Raw genomic sequence first — 16,073 nt, forward strand, 5'->3', positions numbered from 1 at the left:
ACCCCCAAAAAACACCCCCAAAAGATAAGACTATGAGATGTCTATGCCGGTATCTTTTACGGTTGCAAAATAAACAGGAGTGTGCTTCTTTTTAAACATGCTCTGATATTGCCACTGCCAACTTTTAACTCTAGATCTCACTAGAGTCATGTGCCATTAAAAATGTGCTTTGAGCAAAAAAACCCAGTGCTGACGATTTCTGTCCTCTTTGTCATCAGGCATTCACCACTTAGTACACTAGACTTGCCGTCTAGGAATCACAAACCAAATTCTGCTTACTAAAGCAGCTGTTCGAACAAGCTTTCTGTGCTGCTTAGAAAAGCCAACTTTGGAATGGAGGAAATTTCAACCTGGGACACATCAGGTGTATAGAAAGGACCCATTAAAACCTAAGCAAACAGAATCAGATCCTATTTCCCCTATTAGGTGAACTTAGGCACCTAAGTGCGAGTCTCTAATATTTTGTGCAAAAAATGGGTGGTGCTTTTTTTGCAACTCATTCTTAAAGGTGAGATGAGAGTGCATCACAAAGGAAGATGCATTAATGGATTTGCAGGACTGGAACATGGTGGGACAGAACTACACTTCGATGCCTAAGTCCAGTTAGATGCCTAATAGGCAGACTAGAATTTGGTCCAGTCACCTCGCTGAAATGCAGCCATCTCTGGAGTGGAAAGTGGCACTTCTCAGCAGTATGCTGCAAAGCATTGCAACAGCATAAGGCAGAAAGTGAAGCTGTCTGACGTATCCAAGGAAAACAGCAGGGGAAATGTAGACAAGCAGAACCCAGCCAACTAAGCTGGAATGGCATCAGAAAAAAGCAGAGAAGTGCTTGTAAGGTTGCTAGAGAACTCAGTTAAAGTCAAAGGTGATCAGGGGTTTTCATCTCAACCACAAAATTGTAAATACAATTGAGGTCCTAACAGATTGGTAAAAGTGCAAAAACCAAATAAAGAGGCTTAACCTAGAGTAGTGTCAGCTTTCGGCCAGCGTCCTCAGTTATCCCTTAATCAGAACAATGCTTTCGGCAGATGCTCTGCAATGCATTGAAGTCGGATCCATCATGTTGTATCCCCAGCGCACGTGTTGCTCGGCTGCACACTCCCATTTAAGAACTATGGGGTTGGTTTTACATGGAACGTGAGCATAATTCCTATGAATAGTCATGGCCCTTACACATGTATGGAGGAGAGAACAGACCCTACTATTATTTGTACAAGCTTGCTTGGAGACCTGGGAACTGACCAATAATGCGAAGGAAAGGGATTAATGCTGCGTGCCTTGAAAGGTAGACAAGTTGGCAGAAACTGGCTTATGGGCCTGCCTGCCTTGTCACTGCTTTCAAGACCCGTTTGAGCCATCACAGTTTAATGGCTGTGATAGAGTCTAACCTGCTTGACCTCCGCCTGTAGGTGTCGAAGCTGCAGGCACTGTTCCAGCCGCTTGTGAGTCTGATCGGCGTTAAGCTCTAGCTCATGCTGTTTCTCGTGGAGGAACTCCAGCAGCTCTTGCACTTGCGTTGCAAGATCGATGTCCTTTTCGCAAATCAGCTCGATGCCTAAGACAAAGCAACACAGAGAGCGAAAGACAATTTAATTTATTTGCAATGCCTTCTGCAAGCATGCTTGCAGCCTGGAAGAATTTTGCCGCGTTGTGGTGAACCGCACCTAGCAATTTATTCTTGCTAAACTCTCAAATAGCACATGGTTTGTTGTAGCGCATAAGCTTGCCTATTAGCACCGTTGAATTTCCTACAAAGGGATGTTTCTGTGCTGATAGCTATTTATCTTGGTCACCTGCCCTGGGCTGTTAGGACATGGTTTGACTCCAACATTTGTGGAGCTAGGCATTTAAAAAAAAAAGCCCAATGAAGTCTAAACAATCGAAGACTGCACTTTACTTCGTTTCATTAACGTACCTCATAATTCACGTTGCATAATCAAAAGAAGGGAGAAAGAAAGGAAGAAAAAAAATGTGTTAACTCCTGCCCCTACTTGGAGTTGGTCGGTGGGTGACAGTGTGCCCATAACATAGGGTTATGTGTAGTGCCTTGCACTCTGGCAACCCCCAGCTGGCAGGATGGCCTGTAGGACATCACTTATTTAACTTAAGCCATCCCTTAAGTTGCTCAAAATTGCACCATGGGACAAAAGAGCCTCCAACCAGCCCTGAACTCCAGGAATGGACATACGCCTTAAGCGTCCTGAGTTTTTGGTCCTACATCAGACATACACAACTAGACCTAAGGATCTGTCCTAGCATATTATAGTCTTGTGAACGCAATGCAGAACATCATATTGTCTTCTTTCTTGTAGGGGTCTAACAGAGGAAATGGCATAGTACCAGTATAATGGAGAGCATTTGGCTTAGCCTCTCTATGCAACATCATTGTAGTCCATGTAATAATACACCAGTATGGGCCTGATTCTTTTCCTACCAAAGTCATTTGGAATTTTACCCACTGCACCTGGAATTGGAAAACACTATACTCTGCTTCAAAGTGATGTTATTATATACAATAAAAAAGATATTGTAAGATAAAGAGAAGATAAAGTGATAAGATTTAAAAAAAAAAACAAGTAAGTGCTAATTGGAAGCTTCTGTCCAGGAAACAAGGACATGACATTTAGACGCATTTAACATGAAACTAAATTCTCCTTCTGTGTCCCAGTCCCCTGCGCTTTCCACCTCTGTCACGGTGATATCTGCAAAGGACTGAACTAAAAGCGAAACAATGCGGTGCCAACCCTTCCTTGCTTCCTCTGGTTTCTGGTTTTATCATAAAAGGCACACGGGAGGGAGAGTGATTAGCTAGGTCTCGTGTCCAGACAACACAAAAAAAAAGCTTCTTCATTACCCACTAAGGTGGAAGGCCCCTGGCTTCATATACGGATCTGCACATCTAATTTATGCTTCTGTTCTCGCGAGCACCGCTCCTTTCCATTGCCAGGCAATCTGCATCGTTGTTTCAATTAGTTTGCATATGGTCCCATGTCCTTAGGACATGGCTGGAGTTTTGCATGCTTGACTTCCCCATACCTATCTAATATCAAGCTCACAGTTTTCCATCATGCACACACGGCTGGTGTGCACTTGATTGTGCTAACTCATCAGCAGCAACCAGTAAACTGCCTAGGATGGTATCCAAGGGCAGACTGCTCCCCTAGTGATGAATGATTTGCCCTTTTTTGCTTGTCATATGTCACGCAGATTTATACTACGATGCCGGTGCAGGCAAAGAGAGCTCATTCTCCTCAAAGGTTGATTTGTAAAACATAAAGCATTTTGATGTTGCATTTCTGAAATAATTTCACACCACAGAACATTTTTACATGGGGTTTTGATCACAGGAAAGCACAACTGACTGTTCAATAAAGTGAAGGCAGTTGCCATCTTTCTCAGCTCAAGGGACTACTGAATAGATTGGTTCAGCAAACCCTGAAGGGACTACGGACAGACTGGCAATTAGTGTTTTTAAGCTGATGTTTTAAAAAATGAGTAGCCATGAGCACAACAACATGAATACAATGCAGCTCTCCATGATACTAGCATAGATCCAGAGGGAAAAAAATACAGTAAAGTAACTGGATTTACTTTGATGGAATGAAAAGCATAAAGCTTTGCCCCCCGTACTCCTTTTCCTGGAACCTTTGCTCCACTGAAGAGTTTTAAAGTTAAATATACTCATGTAAAGCCTGATCCAAAACCTTAGGAAATCAATGAAAAGACTACCATGGACTTCAATAGGTCTTGAATCAGCTGTACATTATTTTTCACATGATGTTTTTAAGTTTAAAAAAAAAAAAAAAGGTTTGCATGAATGCCAGAAATCAAATATCTGACTTGAGTTCAACTTTTAAACGAACAGTTTTGCTAGCTCAATTTGTGATACCGGTAGCAGAATAATTACGTCTTTGGTAATAAATAATTGTCTTGCACATAACAACAACATGTTGCTAAAAACTGTATATTCAACATCACAGATGGAATGCATTTATTGTTATTTATTCACCCTTATCTGCACAACCTAAGTTGTAAGCAACTTCCATTAAACCCTGAAACCAAGTTACAAACAAACATGTTTGCTGAATTATAACTGAAAAAAAAATCCATTTGCAGAACTGAACTGATCAGAAGGAGAAATTCCTGAGATTCAAATTCCAGGCATTTTAAGATTAGATTTAGCCATTAAAAATCCTCAGTTCCAAGCAGGTTGGACACAAATTGCATTGGATAAGAGTTACTCCTGAATACTTAAAAACATGTAGCTTGTGCTGGTTTAGGCCCCAATTCAGGAAAAGGACTTTAGCACATATTTAGCTACAATCACATACCTAAATCATGTTGAAACACATGGGACGTGCTTAAAGCACCTGTCTAATCATTTTCTTCACTAATGGACTTAAGCACTGCAACTGCATCTTCACTGCCTTATAATCTGGGCAATCCCACTGGGAGATCTCTTAGCTGGTGCAGACTGTCATCGCTCTCTTATAAATAATGGGGTTACAACAACTGACACCAGCTGAAGATTGGCCCCACTGCCCTTAGTGGATTGGTTTGGGTATAAGTTAGCATGGTTTATGGGCTGAATTCATCCTTGTTTTAATTACATTGATTTCACTTGGCGTCAACTCAAGGCTGGCATATGTAGCTTAAAAAACAAAGGACCGCTCAAGTCAAATTGTTGTCTCATCACTCACAGTGACGAGTGTCTTGCACTGTGAATATTCCCATTGACTTCAACTGGGCTTTTTGCAATATAAGAAACTATTCAGCATAAGTGAAGATATCACAGTTTGACCCTTACAGATCTGTGGTCAAAATAGACATGGATTTGTTCCTGAACTGAACAATTAGAAGATGGGCCATGACTGTGTAAATTCTCCTCAATGTTGCCTTCACCCCTAACACAGACGCATCATTTCTCCGGCAAAAAGAAGGCAGTTCAGTCTCCAGAGTGGCCCATTCATGTCTTGACTCATCAGCATCAGTGGTGTTAATTAGTGCCAGTTGTGATAGTGGTTATGCAGTTTTAACAATCATCTCCTGGGATCTAGACAAGGACCATCAAATGAATTACGACACACCGGTAATCAGTTGTCAGATGGTAACACCTGTTGATCAGCAGAAGTGAAACCACTAACGTATGCACTAAGGAAATACATGAATGCGTGATTACTGGTGGCAGTGGAGTTATATGAGGGATGGATGCGAGACCCAGGCCAAGATCTTCAAAAATTAATGGTGATTTTGGGGGCTGACTTTTATAACAACTTAAACATTTTTCCTTTTATCAATTTGAGGCCCTACTTGCTGCAAAAAGGTCTCTTGAAGGTTGCTGAAGTTGGGTGCTCCCTCAAAAAAATATCACCATTTATGTTTGAAAATCTTGACCCTCACGTTTTACATCCATTTCTCTTGGAGGCCTTATTTGACCTCAGTAGAAAGTTACATGAATGAAGACAGAATCATTCAGTTAATAATAGCTACTTGCTCACTAATCTTGGCCTTTAGCAAGTCTCCTCAATGTATAAAATTGCTTCCTGAAGGACATGCGTTTTCAGCAAAACCCCAAGACTTGCAAGCTGGCTGAATTAAGGATCTCAGAGATCACAGTGTGGCTTTTAGAGAGTGTGTAGGAAATAATGAAATACAAAGCTTGTTGAGAACAAATATTTTTACAGTAAAATCAGGTTAATCCAGATCTCATTTATCCATGTGTGTCAGATTAAAGCATCTGAAGGATATTAGCTCTATTGAGAGTGCATTTGTCTGGCAGACTTATTAGAATAAACCTTTCCAAGTCCACCCCATGAAAGAAATTGCAATTAAAACGGACTGAATCCCATGGCTGTCGAGTTTTAAAGGGAGACGAGAAGGGGGGAGGGCGGTATGATTAGAAGTGGGAAAGGCTATTGAATGCTCCTGCAGAACCATGAATTTATAGCACCACCATCTGCATTTTCAACTCATTTTTGAGTGCAGCACTGGCGAGAATGCAGAGGATAAAACAATGACAACAGCTGATTTTCAGACCCCTTTAGGGATTTGCAACTCTGTCCAGAAAAACAAATATCTCGTGACTTGCTCAGGAACATGTCTATGTAGAGTACAGTGACAGAGCAACATTAAACACAATTTGCATGGAGTATAGCTGTCTTTTATCAACATAAAGAACAGCGGTCTTTAAAGAGCAACAGGTCTCCCTTATTATGCCATCCTCCCAATATTCAGTTTTCCATGCAAAACGGGCATGGAAATAACCTTTGATGAAACCACAGCTACACTAATTTGGATTTTTGCTTTTTTTTTTTTTTTTTTTTTTTTGCCTTTGGAGGCAAATGATTTTCCTCAGATACACATGGACATTACCCTGGGAGGCCAAGATTATCTTTTAAAAATATTTAAGATCTCACCCTGTTTAATGTCTGATCTTCTGTTTGGACTCCAAAGACATTGTTTCTAATTTCCTGCAGCGTTAGAGGATTGAACAAACACAGCGCGAGAGTTTTTCTAAAATCAATCAACCAGACTCCTGCCTGAGCTCTGCTCTGGATCACATCCTGTACCTCCCACAGCTCTACCCACACAGATACTTTCAGGATGAAGAAAAGTAGCCTCTTAACTGACTGACTGAGGCAATCTTACCAAAGAACAAAAAGCAAGGGCCTATCAGGCAAAGCACAGAACCAGGTGTACGGTGTGCAAGCTCGCACGCTTGGTTCAGGCCAATGCACTATTGTGCAAGGTTGCCTCTTAGCTTCTCCAAAGCCTCTGTTCAACAGAGCTTGCCAAATCATGCTGAATATTTCCAACATTTTTCAAACGGGGGTGGCCCAGAGTTGAAATCATCACAGGACAACAGGAGGAGACCAGCTAAATTACTTTTATTTGTATCCCGAGCTCTGGCCTCTTATCTTAATTAAAAGTGGGAGGATTGCTCTGTGCTTCTTTCAAGGTGTAGCAAAACCCCCCATTTTTCTTTTTTTTTTTTAATTGCATTCGCTCCCCTTCCCCAACCATTTCTGACTTTTTCTCTCCCTCTCTATTCCCTATAGATAAGTATAAGTAAGCCAAGATGTAGGATAAGCTTTAAACATTTTTATTTTGGTAGCAAGTTTTTGGTTTTGGATATCCACTGTTTTATATTGTATTATTATTAGGGTTGTACTGATTCTTACCGTTGTATATTGTATTATTATCTTTTTTGTATTGATTTTTATTGTTTCACATGGATAGTGTATGGTTTAAGCCTGTTTTTGCAAGTGAACCAATGTCAAGTTTCCATTTTATATGTCAAGCCTTCATCTTCTGTCTCCTGTCCGGGCATCCCATGTTGCAACTGTATGATTCACGTACCCCTCCCATGTAAATTGGTTCCTGGATGAATGAGAATGATTGGGAATGATTGAAATACAATGGTAGCAGGCCTCTACTGAATGGCCTGTAACGACTGGGCCATCACCTCGCATTGATTCACCCAGGAACCAGGGACCTCACCCAGGAACAGAGACAAGACCAGCATTTGAAAGACAAAGGACCGTGCAAAAGCAGCAACTCTCGCCATTACAAACACCCAAAACTGCACATCCCTGCATGGAGCACACATGCTCAGTACGCCAGGGGCTGACCCTTGCCTGGGCATGCCTCCTGTCACTAGGGTCACACAAGGTCTGCCCCTATAAAAAGGGGCAGTGAAGACAGACCCAGTGGGACGCTCTCTCCATCTGGACCAGCACCACGCCACACCACCTATCCACCCAGAGGCCCTGCAGACAACCCCACTCCGGACAACATCTACTGGACCTTACCCCTTTCCAGCCTGGATAGGTAGATATTACCTGCATACCTCCTCCTACAATTTCGACTCTCTCTCTCTTTCTGTCTCTCTCTCCTCCTGGACTCCAGTGGACTTCAGCCCCTGCACCAAGCCTCTTTAACCCCTGCTGCCATTGTGTGTGCATGCGTGTGTGTGTGTGGGTGCAAGGGACCAATTTGACATTGTGTCACCATCTCCCCTGTTCAATAAAGCCACTGTTATTTGCAACCCCGAGTTGGGTCATGTTTTACTGAATCCCAGTCCCTTCCCTATCTTAAATTCCAGCCTCATTCTCTCTCTCTATCTCAGCTCCAGTCCCCACCCTTTCTGCTAGTTTCCTGATCTCCCAATTCCATCTCCCCTTTTCTGCCACCTCTCAGCCTCCCCTGCTCCTACTTTCTTTTCTCTGTGACTTTCTGCTGCCTTTCTCTGCTTTCCTGCTGCCCTGCCTCCTGCTGCTTTTCCTGTGATTTTCTGCTGTCCCTCTCTCTGTTTTCAGGCTTCCCCCGCACCTTCTGTAATCCTCCCCCCCCCCCCCCCCCCCCGCAGCTACCCAGCTCCTCTTAGCTGTCCTGCAGTTTTCTCCAGCAGCTGGAGCCTTTCCCCAGCTTCCTGCACCTACTGCCTTTTCCCTGTGACTTTGTCGCCTTTCTCTGCTTTCCTGCTGCCTTGCCACCTTTTTCTCTGATTTTCTGCTGTTTTCAGGCTTCCCTGGCACCTTCTGTAGTCATCCCCGCCCCTCCCCCCACTTCACAGCTTCCCAGCTCCTCGTGGCTGTCCTGAAGTTTTCTCCAGCAGCTGGAGCCTTTCTCCAGCTCCCAGCACCTGCCGCTCCCTGCAACTTCTCTAGCTGCCCCAGAGCCATCCTCTGGCTCCCCACATCCACAGCCCCTCTTTAACACCCACACTGTCCCTTAGTCCCAGTTTTCCCTCTCCCTACCTACATTTTCAGCCCCCCCCCCCAGCTCTGGCTCCAGTCCCACATTGCTTCCCTGTTCTGCAGGCTTTGGGCGTTGTCTTTTAATCAATTAAGATCAATTAACCTAAAGTTACCCCTGAGCCTCAGTTTTTCAGCCCAGGCCCCTATAGTCTACCGGTTCTAATCCCAGTCCTGGTAACTTTAACTTCCTACACTTTTACTTTCTTACCTTAACCTTTCCCCCAGGTATCCCAAGTACACCAAGCACATACATACATACACATCACAATAACCAACTTAGGAACTTACCTGTGTGTATGTGTAGGTGGGTGGTATGTGTGTAAATTAGTGAATACACATATATATACATATATAGATATCATTGTGTGTGTGTGTGTGTGTGTGTGTGTGTGTGTGTGTGTGTGTGTGTGTGTGTGGTATATAAATTAGTAATCCATGTACGCGTATTGGATGAGCAGGTGTTGGTAACTGGGAACTGATTCTGTCTAAATTTGGTGTGTGTAGCGTGTATGGGCTTAAACTGGTGATAAGTATGCATGAACCTAAACTAGTTATTTTGAACGCATGTGTATCTGAGTTGCTAGTGTGAGTGGTGTGTGTGTGTGTGTATAGATATAGATATATGTGGCATTGTGTGTATGATATACGAATTAGTGATCTGTGTCTAACTTCTGGGGTGTATAGTGTATGTGCTTGAATTGGTAATAGGTATGCATGTGCCTAGGCTGGTTTGAATGTGTATGTGCCTGTCCTGGTAGTTTGTGTGTGTATGCACCTAACTGATTTGTGTGTTTGTATATATGCAATTATATACCACGCCCTCTTGTCTAACAGCACAATATTGAGATCCTGAGCATTGGCCTGACCCCTCAGGGCAAGAAATGCACATGAGAAGGTTAAAGCACATGACAAATAACAACAGACTGGATGCAGAGATTAATCGGAGTGATCTTATCCCCCAGGTGAGAATGCAAAAATCTGGATTCACAGTGCATGCTGGAAATCAGATCCCTCTGCTGAGAGGCAAGATGAAAGGTACTGGGCAGGTTCTCTGTGTACATGATTCAAGACAGCCATTTACACCTATGTGCCAGGAAAGCCTTGATATGCAAGCAGCTCTCTTCCCTTCAAGTGCACGTTGGAAGGTCAAATTATAAAATGATTTACCTTACTTCCTTTTTTACACATAAAATAAAGCAATTAGTACTAGCTGGAAAACAAGGACAGAGAAACAGAAGGAAAGGTTCATGAAAAATTGCAGGTTTTGAATATGATTTCATTCCCACGGGGCTTTTGGTTATTCTCCAATATGGGCCAGAAATGACACATGGGACCTGTGAAACCTTCCCAACAACCATCAACGCTGATCCATTGCCATGAAATATTTCAGTTTCAATTAACTCCAATTTTTTGACCAAAAACATTTACCCACACTTTCCCAACCAACCCCAATGCCAAGGTGTTTCTGGACAGAAGGATCTACACGGTTACTGGATAGCAGCTGATGAAAAAACAATGCAAAGATCCTTAAGCAAACTGCCCTGCTTACCTGAAGCCTGGACTTCCATGATGTACTGATGTAAATCTTGCCCTTGCTGGATGACCTCGAAGGTCATGTTGTTCATGGCCAGCTTCCGCTCCGTGTGGCGCTGCAAGCGCTGCTCAGCCAGAGTGAGATCCTCAGTATTGAAATCATTCATTTGCCTCAGCAAATCTTCATTCCAGGCGTCTAACTCTGCCGTTACCTTCAAAGGAAAAAGGCAGACACGGTCTGTACCGAGGCCAACAAGAAGTCTACTTCAAAACAGAATCTGGATCCTGATAATACTTTAAACTCTGGACCTGATAAAAAGCACCCTGAAATCAATTAAAAGGCGATTACAGACTTCACTGGGTTTAAGATGAGAGCCATATTATGCATCATTTTTTCCTTTTTTTTTTTTTTTTTAACTGAACACAAAGGGTAATTTGTCAAAAATAACATAAAAGCTGAAAGGCCGGGGGGGGGGGGGGGGGGGGGGGGAATTGGGGTGGCGCGAAATGCATCTTCCAGAGATAAATTTAAGAAAAGCCCCATTCTGGCATCCCTGCAAACAGACATCAAATTTCTGACTTGAGTTCAATTTTTAAATAACCAGTTATGCTAGCACAATTACAATACAATTTGTGATACTGGTAGGAACATAATTAGGCCTGTACCAAATCACTGAAGCAACTTAAACATATTAAAAACATTCTGGGATAAATTGTGTGTTAAATATCACAGATGGAACGCATTTCTTCTTATTTATTCAGTCCTATCTACACATTTTAAACTATAAGCAGCTTCCCTTAAATCCTGAAACCAAGTTAACAATAAATATATTTGCTAAATTATAATAGACAAAAATATAGCCTACCTAGTACTGAACTGTTGTTTGGAGAGAGAGGTATCAAGGGACTCGCATTTCAAGACATTTGAAGCTTGGATCGACCAATTTAAGTATTTGAATTGGATACATTTCATGGTTTTATATCAAGAATCACACCCACATTTAGCATCTGATAATGTAGGTTGTTGCTTACAAAAGCTGATGCTCCTCTGAACCAGTTCATATCTCTGGTGCTACCCAGTCCTACCTTCTACATCCATTTAAAAACAATGAGGAGCCTGTTAACTTCAATGGGCTTTGGAGCAGGCCCTTATGCAGCACTCTTTTCTGTGGATCTCGAAGTGCTTACACAAGTGGGATTTTCTTAAGCCATTTCTACAGACACATCACAGTGAGTCAGTGCCAAAATGAAGAAGAGAACCTCCGCTCTCAGTTTTAACCTTTGCCTGACATTGTCTCCAGCTGTCTAGTGGGAATTTGCTGACGTTGTCAAGCTCAGCTTTTTCTGTTCCACCTTTCCTTGGTCCCCATTACGGTACTCAGGCTGATGAGTCTAGCACGAGTCTATTATTATTTCTATTGAGTTATTGCCCCAAAGTACACGATCAATGTCAGCGTCCTATGGCATTAACCTCTGGACAGTCACAAAGGAAGGCATGGTCCCTGTCCGAGTAGTGACCAATCTACTTTGAAGCTGGATGCAGTAAGCAGGAACACCAAAGCACTGGGCAGAGTGGGGACTGGGGGGCCTGGGGAACAGTAATCAAATCATGTAGTTGGGCAAGCAGGCCTGTGCAAAATAAGATGGGTTCAAACCATTCTAAAATAATAACGGATGTATAATGTCAGTTCGTCCGGCCTTGGAGGCCAATGAGAGATGCCTACATTGAAGGGGGGGATGGTTTTGTTCAATATCTTCATTAATGATCTGGAAGATGTGATGGATTGCACCCTCAGCAAGTTTGCAGATGACACCAAGCTGTGGGGTGTAGTAGACAGATATGCTGGAGGGTAGGGCTAGGATTCAGACTGACCTAGACAAATTGGAGGACTGGACCAAAAGGCATCTCATGAGGTTCAACAAGGACAAGTACAAAATCCTGCAGTTAGGATGGAACAATCCCATGCACCGGGACAGGCTGAGGGCTGACTGGCTGGGCACCAGCTCTGCAGTAAAGGAGCTGGAGGTTACAGTGGGCAATAAGATGGATATAGTCATTCAGTGTGCTCTTGTTGCCAAGAAGGCTAATGGCATCCTGGGCATCATTGGCAGGAGTGTCATCAGTAGGTCAAGGAAAGTGATTATTCCCCTCTATTCTGCACTGGTGAGGCCATATCTGGAGTCCTGTGTCCAGTTTTGGGCCCCCCACTACAGAAAGGATGTGGACAAGTTAGAGAGAGTCCAGCGGAGGGCAACGAAAATGGTTCTGGGGCTGGGGGACATAACTCATGAGAACGGGCGGGGGGGAGGAGGGGGGAGAGATTTAAAAGCAGCCTTCAACTACCTGAAGGGTGATTCAAAAGAGGATGGAGCTGGACTGCTCTCAGTGGGGACAGATGACAGAACAAGGAGCAATGGGCTCAAGTTGCAGCAAGGTAGGTTTAAGTTGGATATTAGGAAATCTCTCTTACTATAAGGGTAGTAAAGGACTGGAACAGGTGACCTAGAGAGGTGGTACAATCTTCATCCTTGGAGGGTTTTAAGACCCAGGTAGACAAAGCCCTGGCTAGAGTGATTTAGCTGGGTCTGGTCCTGCTTTGAGTAGAGGATTGGACTAGATGTGACCTCCTGAGGTCCCTTTAACCTTCATTTCCTATGATTTTCTATTTTCTAAATAGAATCCATCTAAATCCGTAGATAGGGACCTCTGGAAAAGCTGAGTGATTTTCTGAAGTGTTAAGCAGCTACAGTTCTCCATTAAATCAGTGGGATTTATGGTTGCCTAAATATGTACTTCACGTGACTAACTTTAGGCACTCATATTTAACCATTTTAGCTTCAACGATACTCCCAAGGCTACTGAAATAAACCCTGGGCAGAGCCCAGAATAGAAATGAGGCCTCCCGGCTTTGAGTTCTTTGCACATGGCTGTGGACAGGAAGTGAAAAGACAGCTATTTATTTTTAAAATAAAAATGCAAGCATAGATGCCTTTTTAGAGTTGTCTTTGGGAAAAAAAGGCACACCATTTTTGGGGTGGTTTTTTTTTCTACCTCGTTCAAATCTGTAACAGGTTCACAAACTCACGACCAAAGTCATGGGGTGAAAGGCAAACCACAGACAATCCTGAAGGAATTCCATTTTTATTCCACCGTCTCCTTTGCCCATTGCACTCAATTCACTTTAAATAATAATGATCTCTGTTTACAGCCTCTCTGGCCCCCTTCCCAATTCCCGTGGCCCCCGATTCAATCGTACTCCTGAGTTAATTGGAGTCTCTGCAATGTGGTGGCTTATTGGCAGATTTTCCATTCCAGGAATTGCTTCTCTAGGGCTCAGTAGTCATGGTGAAAATTGGAAAGGAGTCTTCGTGGAAAATTAGAAAGGGTTTTACAGAAAAAAAGTCTCTGCTAATATTAAGGGAGATGGGGGCTATTTTGCATTTTAAACTGCAGACAACATAACAAACACGTGTATCTTCAAGTGGGCAAAGAATACCACTAATAATGGCAGCGGTACTCAAGATGCCATGGGAAGCCCATTTTGCTTGTGCAAGCCGATAGAAAAGCTTATCATTTACTGGAGCTGAAGGAGGTTTTATTTTTATTACCTATCAAGAGCACTGCCTGCCATAGCTCATTGCATGGATGTCAGGCTGCTGAAACACGGACATCTGAACATTGATAGCAAACTTACTTCCCAGGTTCCTGCAGACATGCTCATTTGCCCTGGGAAAGCTATCTAAGGTATTTATAAATAACAGTAATAGGAAGGAATCAGAAATCCTACACATGTCACTTAATTTCTCTTACTGATTTCATACTCAAAGTAAAATCTCCCTCCATCCTACGTCTGCCCATTTTCTCTGAACAGGAAGTATCTTTGTGGGACTCTCACACAGTTGATCTGCCAAGGCGGTTGTAGTTGGAGCAAAGAAAAGGGGCAGCGCCCCAAAGAGGTTCCTCAGTCTCAACAGATTTTTGCATCCCACAGAAGGCAGAGGGACTGGTACAAACGTGGCCCGTGGAGCCATAGATATCCAACTTGTTGGGCTCCCAACGGATCGGCGGCAAGGGGAATGATGGCAATAATAAGGCTGCCCTCCCCCTTGCCAAGTTCCTAAACCCCGAGTCCCACACACTAGGTTGGGGCCACGTCACATCTGTTCCCCCAACCCTTGCAGCTGGATAAGGCTGGGCCATGTCCCTTCCCCCAGGCTAGATGGGGCTGGGCCATGCCCTTTCCCCCCATGGGCCTGGGCCCTGCCCTCTCCCTTCCTCCTCAGTGAGGCCAGGCTGGAGTTGGGATGCCCCCTGCCCTCCTCCACATGGCTGGATGGGGCCCTGCTGCAACTGCCCTGTGCCAGATGTGGACCATCAGCCAGATCGAGCCCACAGATGGCCTGGGCACTGCCCATCTGGCCCACTGGCCGAAAGGGTCGAGCACCACTGCACTAGTTATTTAAATGAGTTACAGCATTTGGGGGCCGCTGTTCACATTATACAGTTTCCTTTTCAGAAGTTGATTACTCAGCTGAATGCACTGAATCTTGGTACTCAAGATTTCAGTGTCAAGGGCTACTAAAATATAAAGAAAAGCAAATATATGGCTCATGGAAGAAGCCAAAGGCCCCACCGTGGTGCTCATCTCCTTCTCCATCTTCCCTGCTGTTCTCTCACACCTGTGCTTACCTCTCCTGCAAAATTTGCCCCTTTCCATTGCTGTGATGCGGGTTGGAGGGAAGAGTAAGCACAGATGGCTAGGGAGCTCTGAGGCTGAGATCTGCAGCCCATGGTGGCGCTGGGTCACAAGCACCAGCCTGAGGGGGCAAAGGATTGCTGACCCCCAGTCTAAATAAATGAGATAGACTGATGGTGGGAAGGGAAACTGAGGAATATGAAGTAAACTAATTAACTTTACAGTAGGTTAGTACTTGTAAATACAAGTACTAACCTACCGCAGGGTTTTTTTTTTTACTTTGCAGTAGCACACCTATAGATGCTGGCCAGGCTGGCTGGGGCATGACGCCAGATGCCCCAGCCAGCCCCTCCCCATCAGAGCAGTCCTGGGCTGGCAGACTGACTCCCCAGGCTCCCTGCCAGCCCAGGGCTGCTCCGACTTGGCTCAATGTGCTGCAGTCCTGGGCACATGTTCAAACGGTGTGCCCCAGAGCAATAAACTTTGGCATAATACACACTGGAGTTTATTGCTCTGTGCTAATAGCACATGTAGATGCGCCCGCTGTCTGTGATACCAATCCCTCCAAATCCCAAGAGCCTTCATATTTCAAATAGAATGATTTGGGAATGGTCCCAGGGTTTGCATGGTGCAGCCTGCTTCCCTGAGCAGTTATACTTGTATTAACGGGGAAGGACTTTTGCCTCAAGAAGCACTTACAATTGGGCAGGATGCGAGCTATATTGGGTACCAAGGATTACGATGGTGCCTTGATAGCATTTCCTGTTTTATACTGGTCTGTCACACTGGAGTGTGCCTCTCCCCAGTGCAGGCAAGTTTCTGTTCACTAACACAGGCCTAAGGTACCTCCATTTTAGGCTTTGGCTTGCTTAAGAGTTAGACTTTGACCAGTTTAAAAATTAGGCATCTGGCTCTAGGAGGCTGCCGAGGAAGTGAGCTTCAAACCATAAAAGCTTGTGCTATCTATCTATCTATCTATCTATCTATCTATCTATCTATCTATCTATCTATCTATCTATCTATCTATCTATCTATCTATCTATCTACTTTGGTTAGTCTATAAGTAGGCTTGGCAGGATTC

At 43.9% G+C, this 16,073-nt stretch overlaps 1 protein-coding gene across 6 annotated transcripts in view; it reads right to left on the reverse strand.

Annotated features, from left to right (window-relative positions):
- Positions 1-16,073, reverse strand: part of KALRN (kalirin RhoGEF kinase) — a 759,663-nt gene that overhangs the window by 251,683 nt on the left and 491,907 nt on the right. For all 6 annotated transcript variants that reach the window (XM_059727473.1, XM_059727469.1, XM_059727471.1 and 3 more), the window contains exons 14-15: positions 10,312-10,507; positions 1,392-1,558 (exon numbers count right to left, since the gene is read on the reverse strand). In XM_059727473.1, the coding sequence (XP_059583456.1) occupies positions 1,392-1,558; positions 10,312-10,507 (363 nt within the window). The remainder of the gene's footprint in view (positions 1-1,391; positions 1,559-10,311; positions 10,508-16,073) is intronic.

The sequence above is a fragment of the Alligator mississippiensis genome, chromosome 4 (assembly GCF_030867095.1).
Source record: "Alligator mississippiensis isolate rAllMis1 chromosome 4, rAllMis1, whole genome shotgun sequence".
NCBI classification, from domain to species: domain Eukaryota; kingdom Metazoa; phylum Chordata; order Crocodylia; family Alligatoridae; genus Alligator; species Alligator mississippiensis.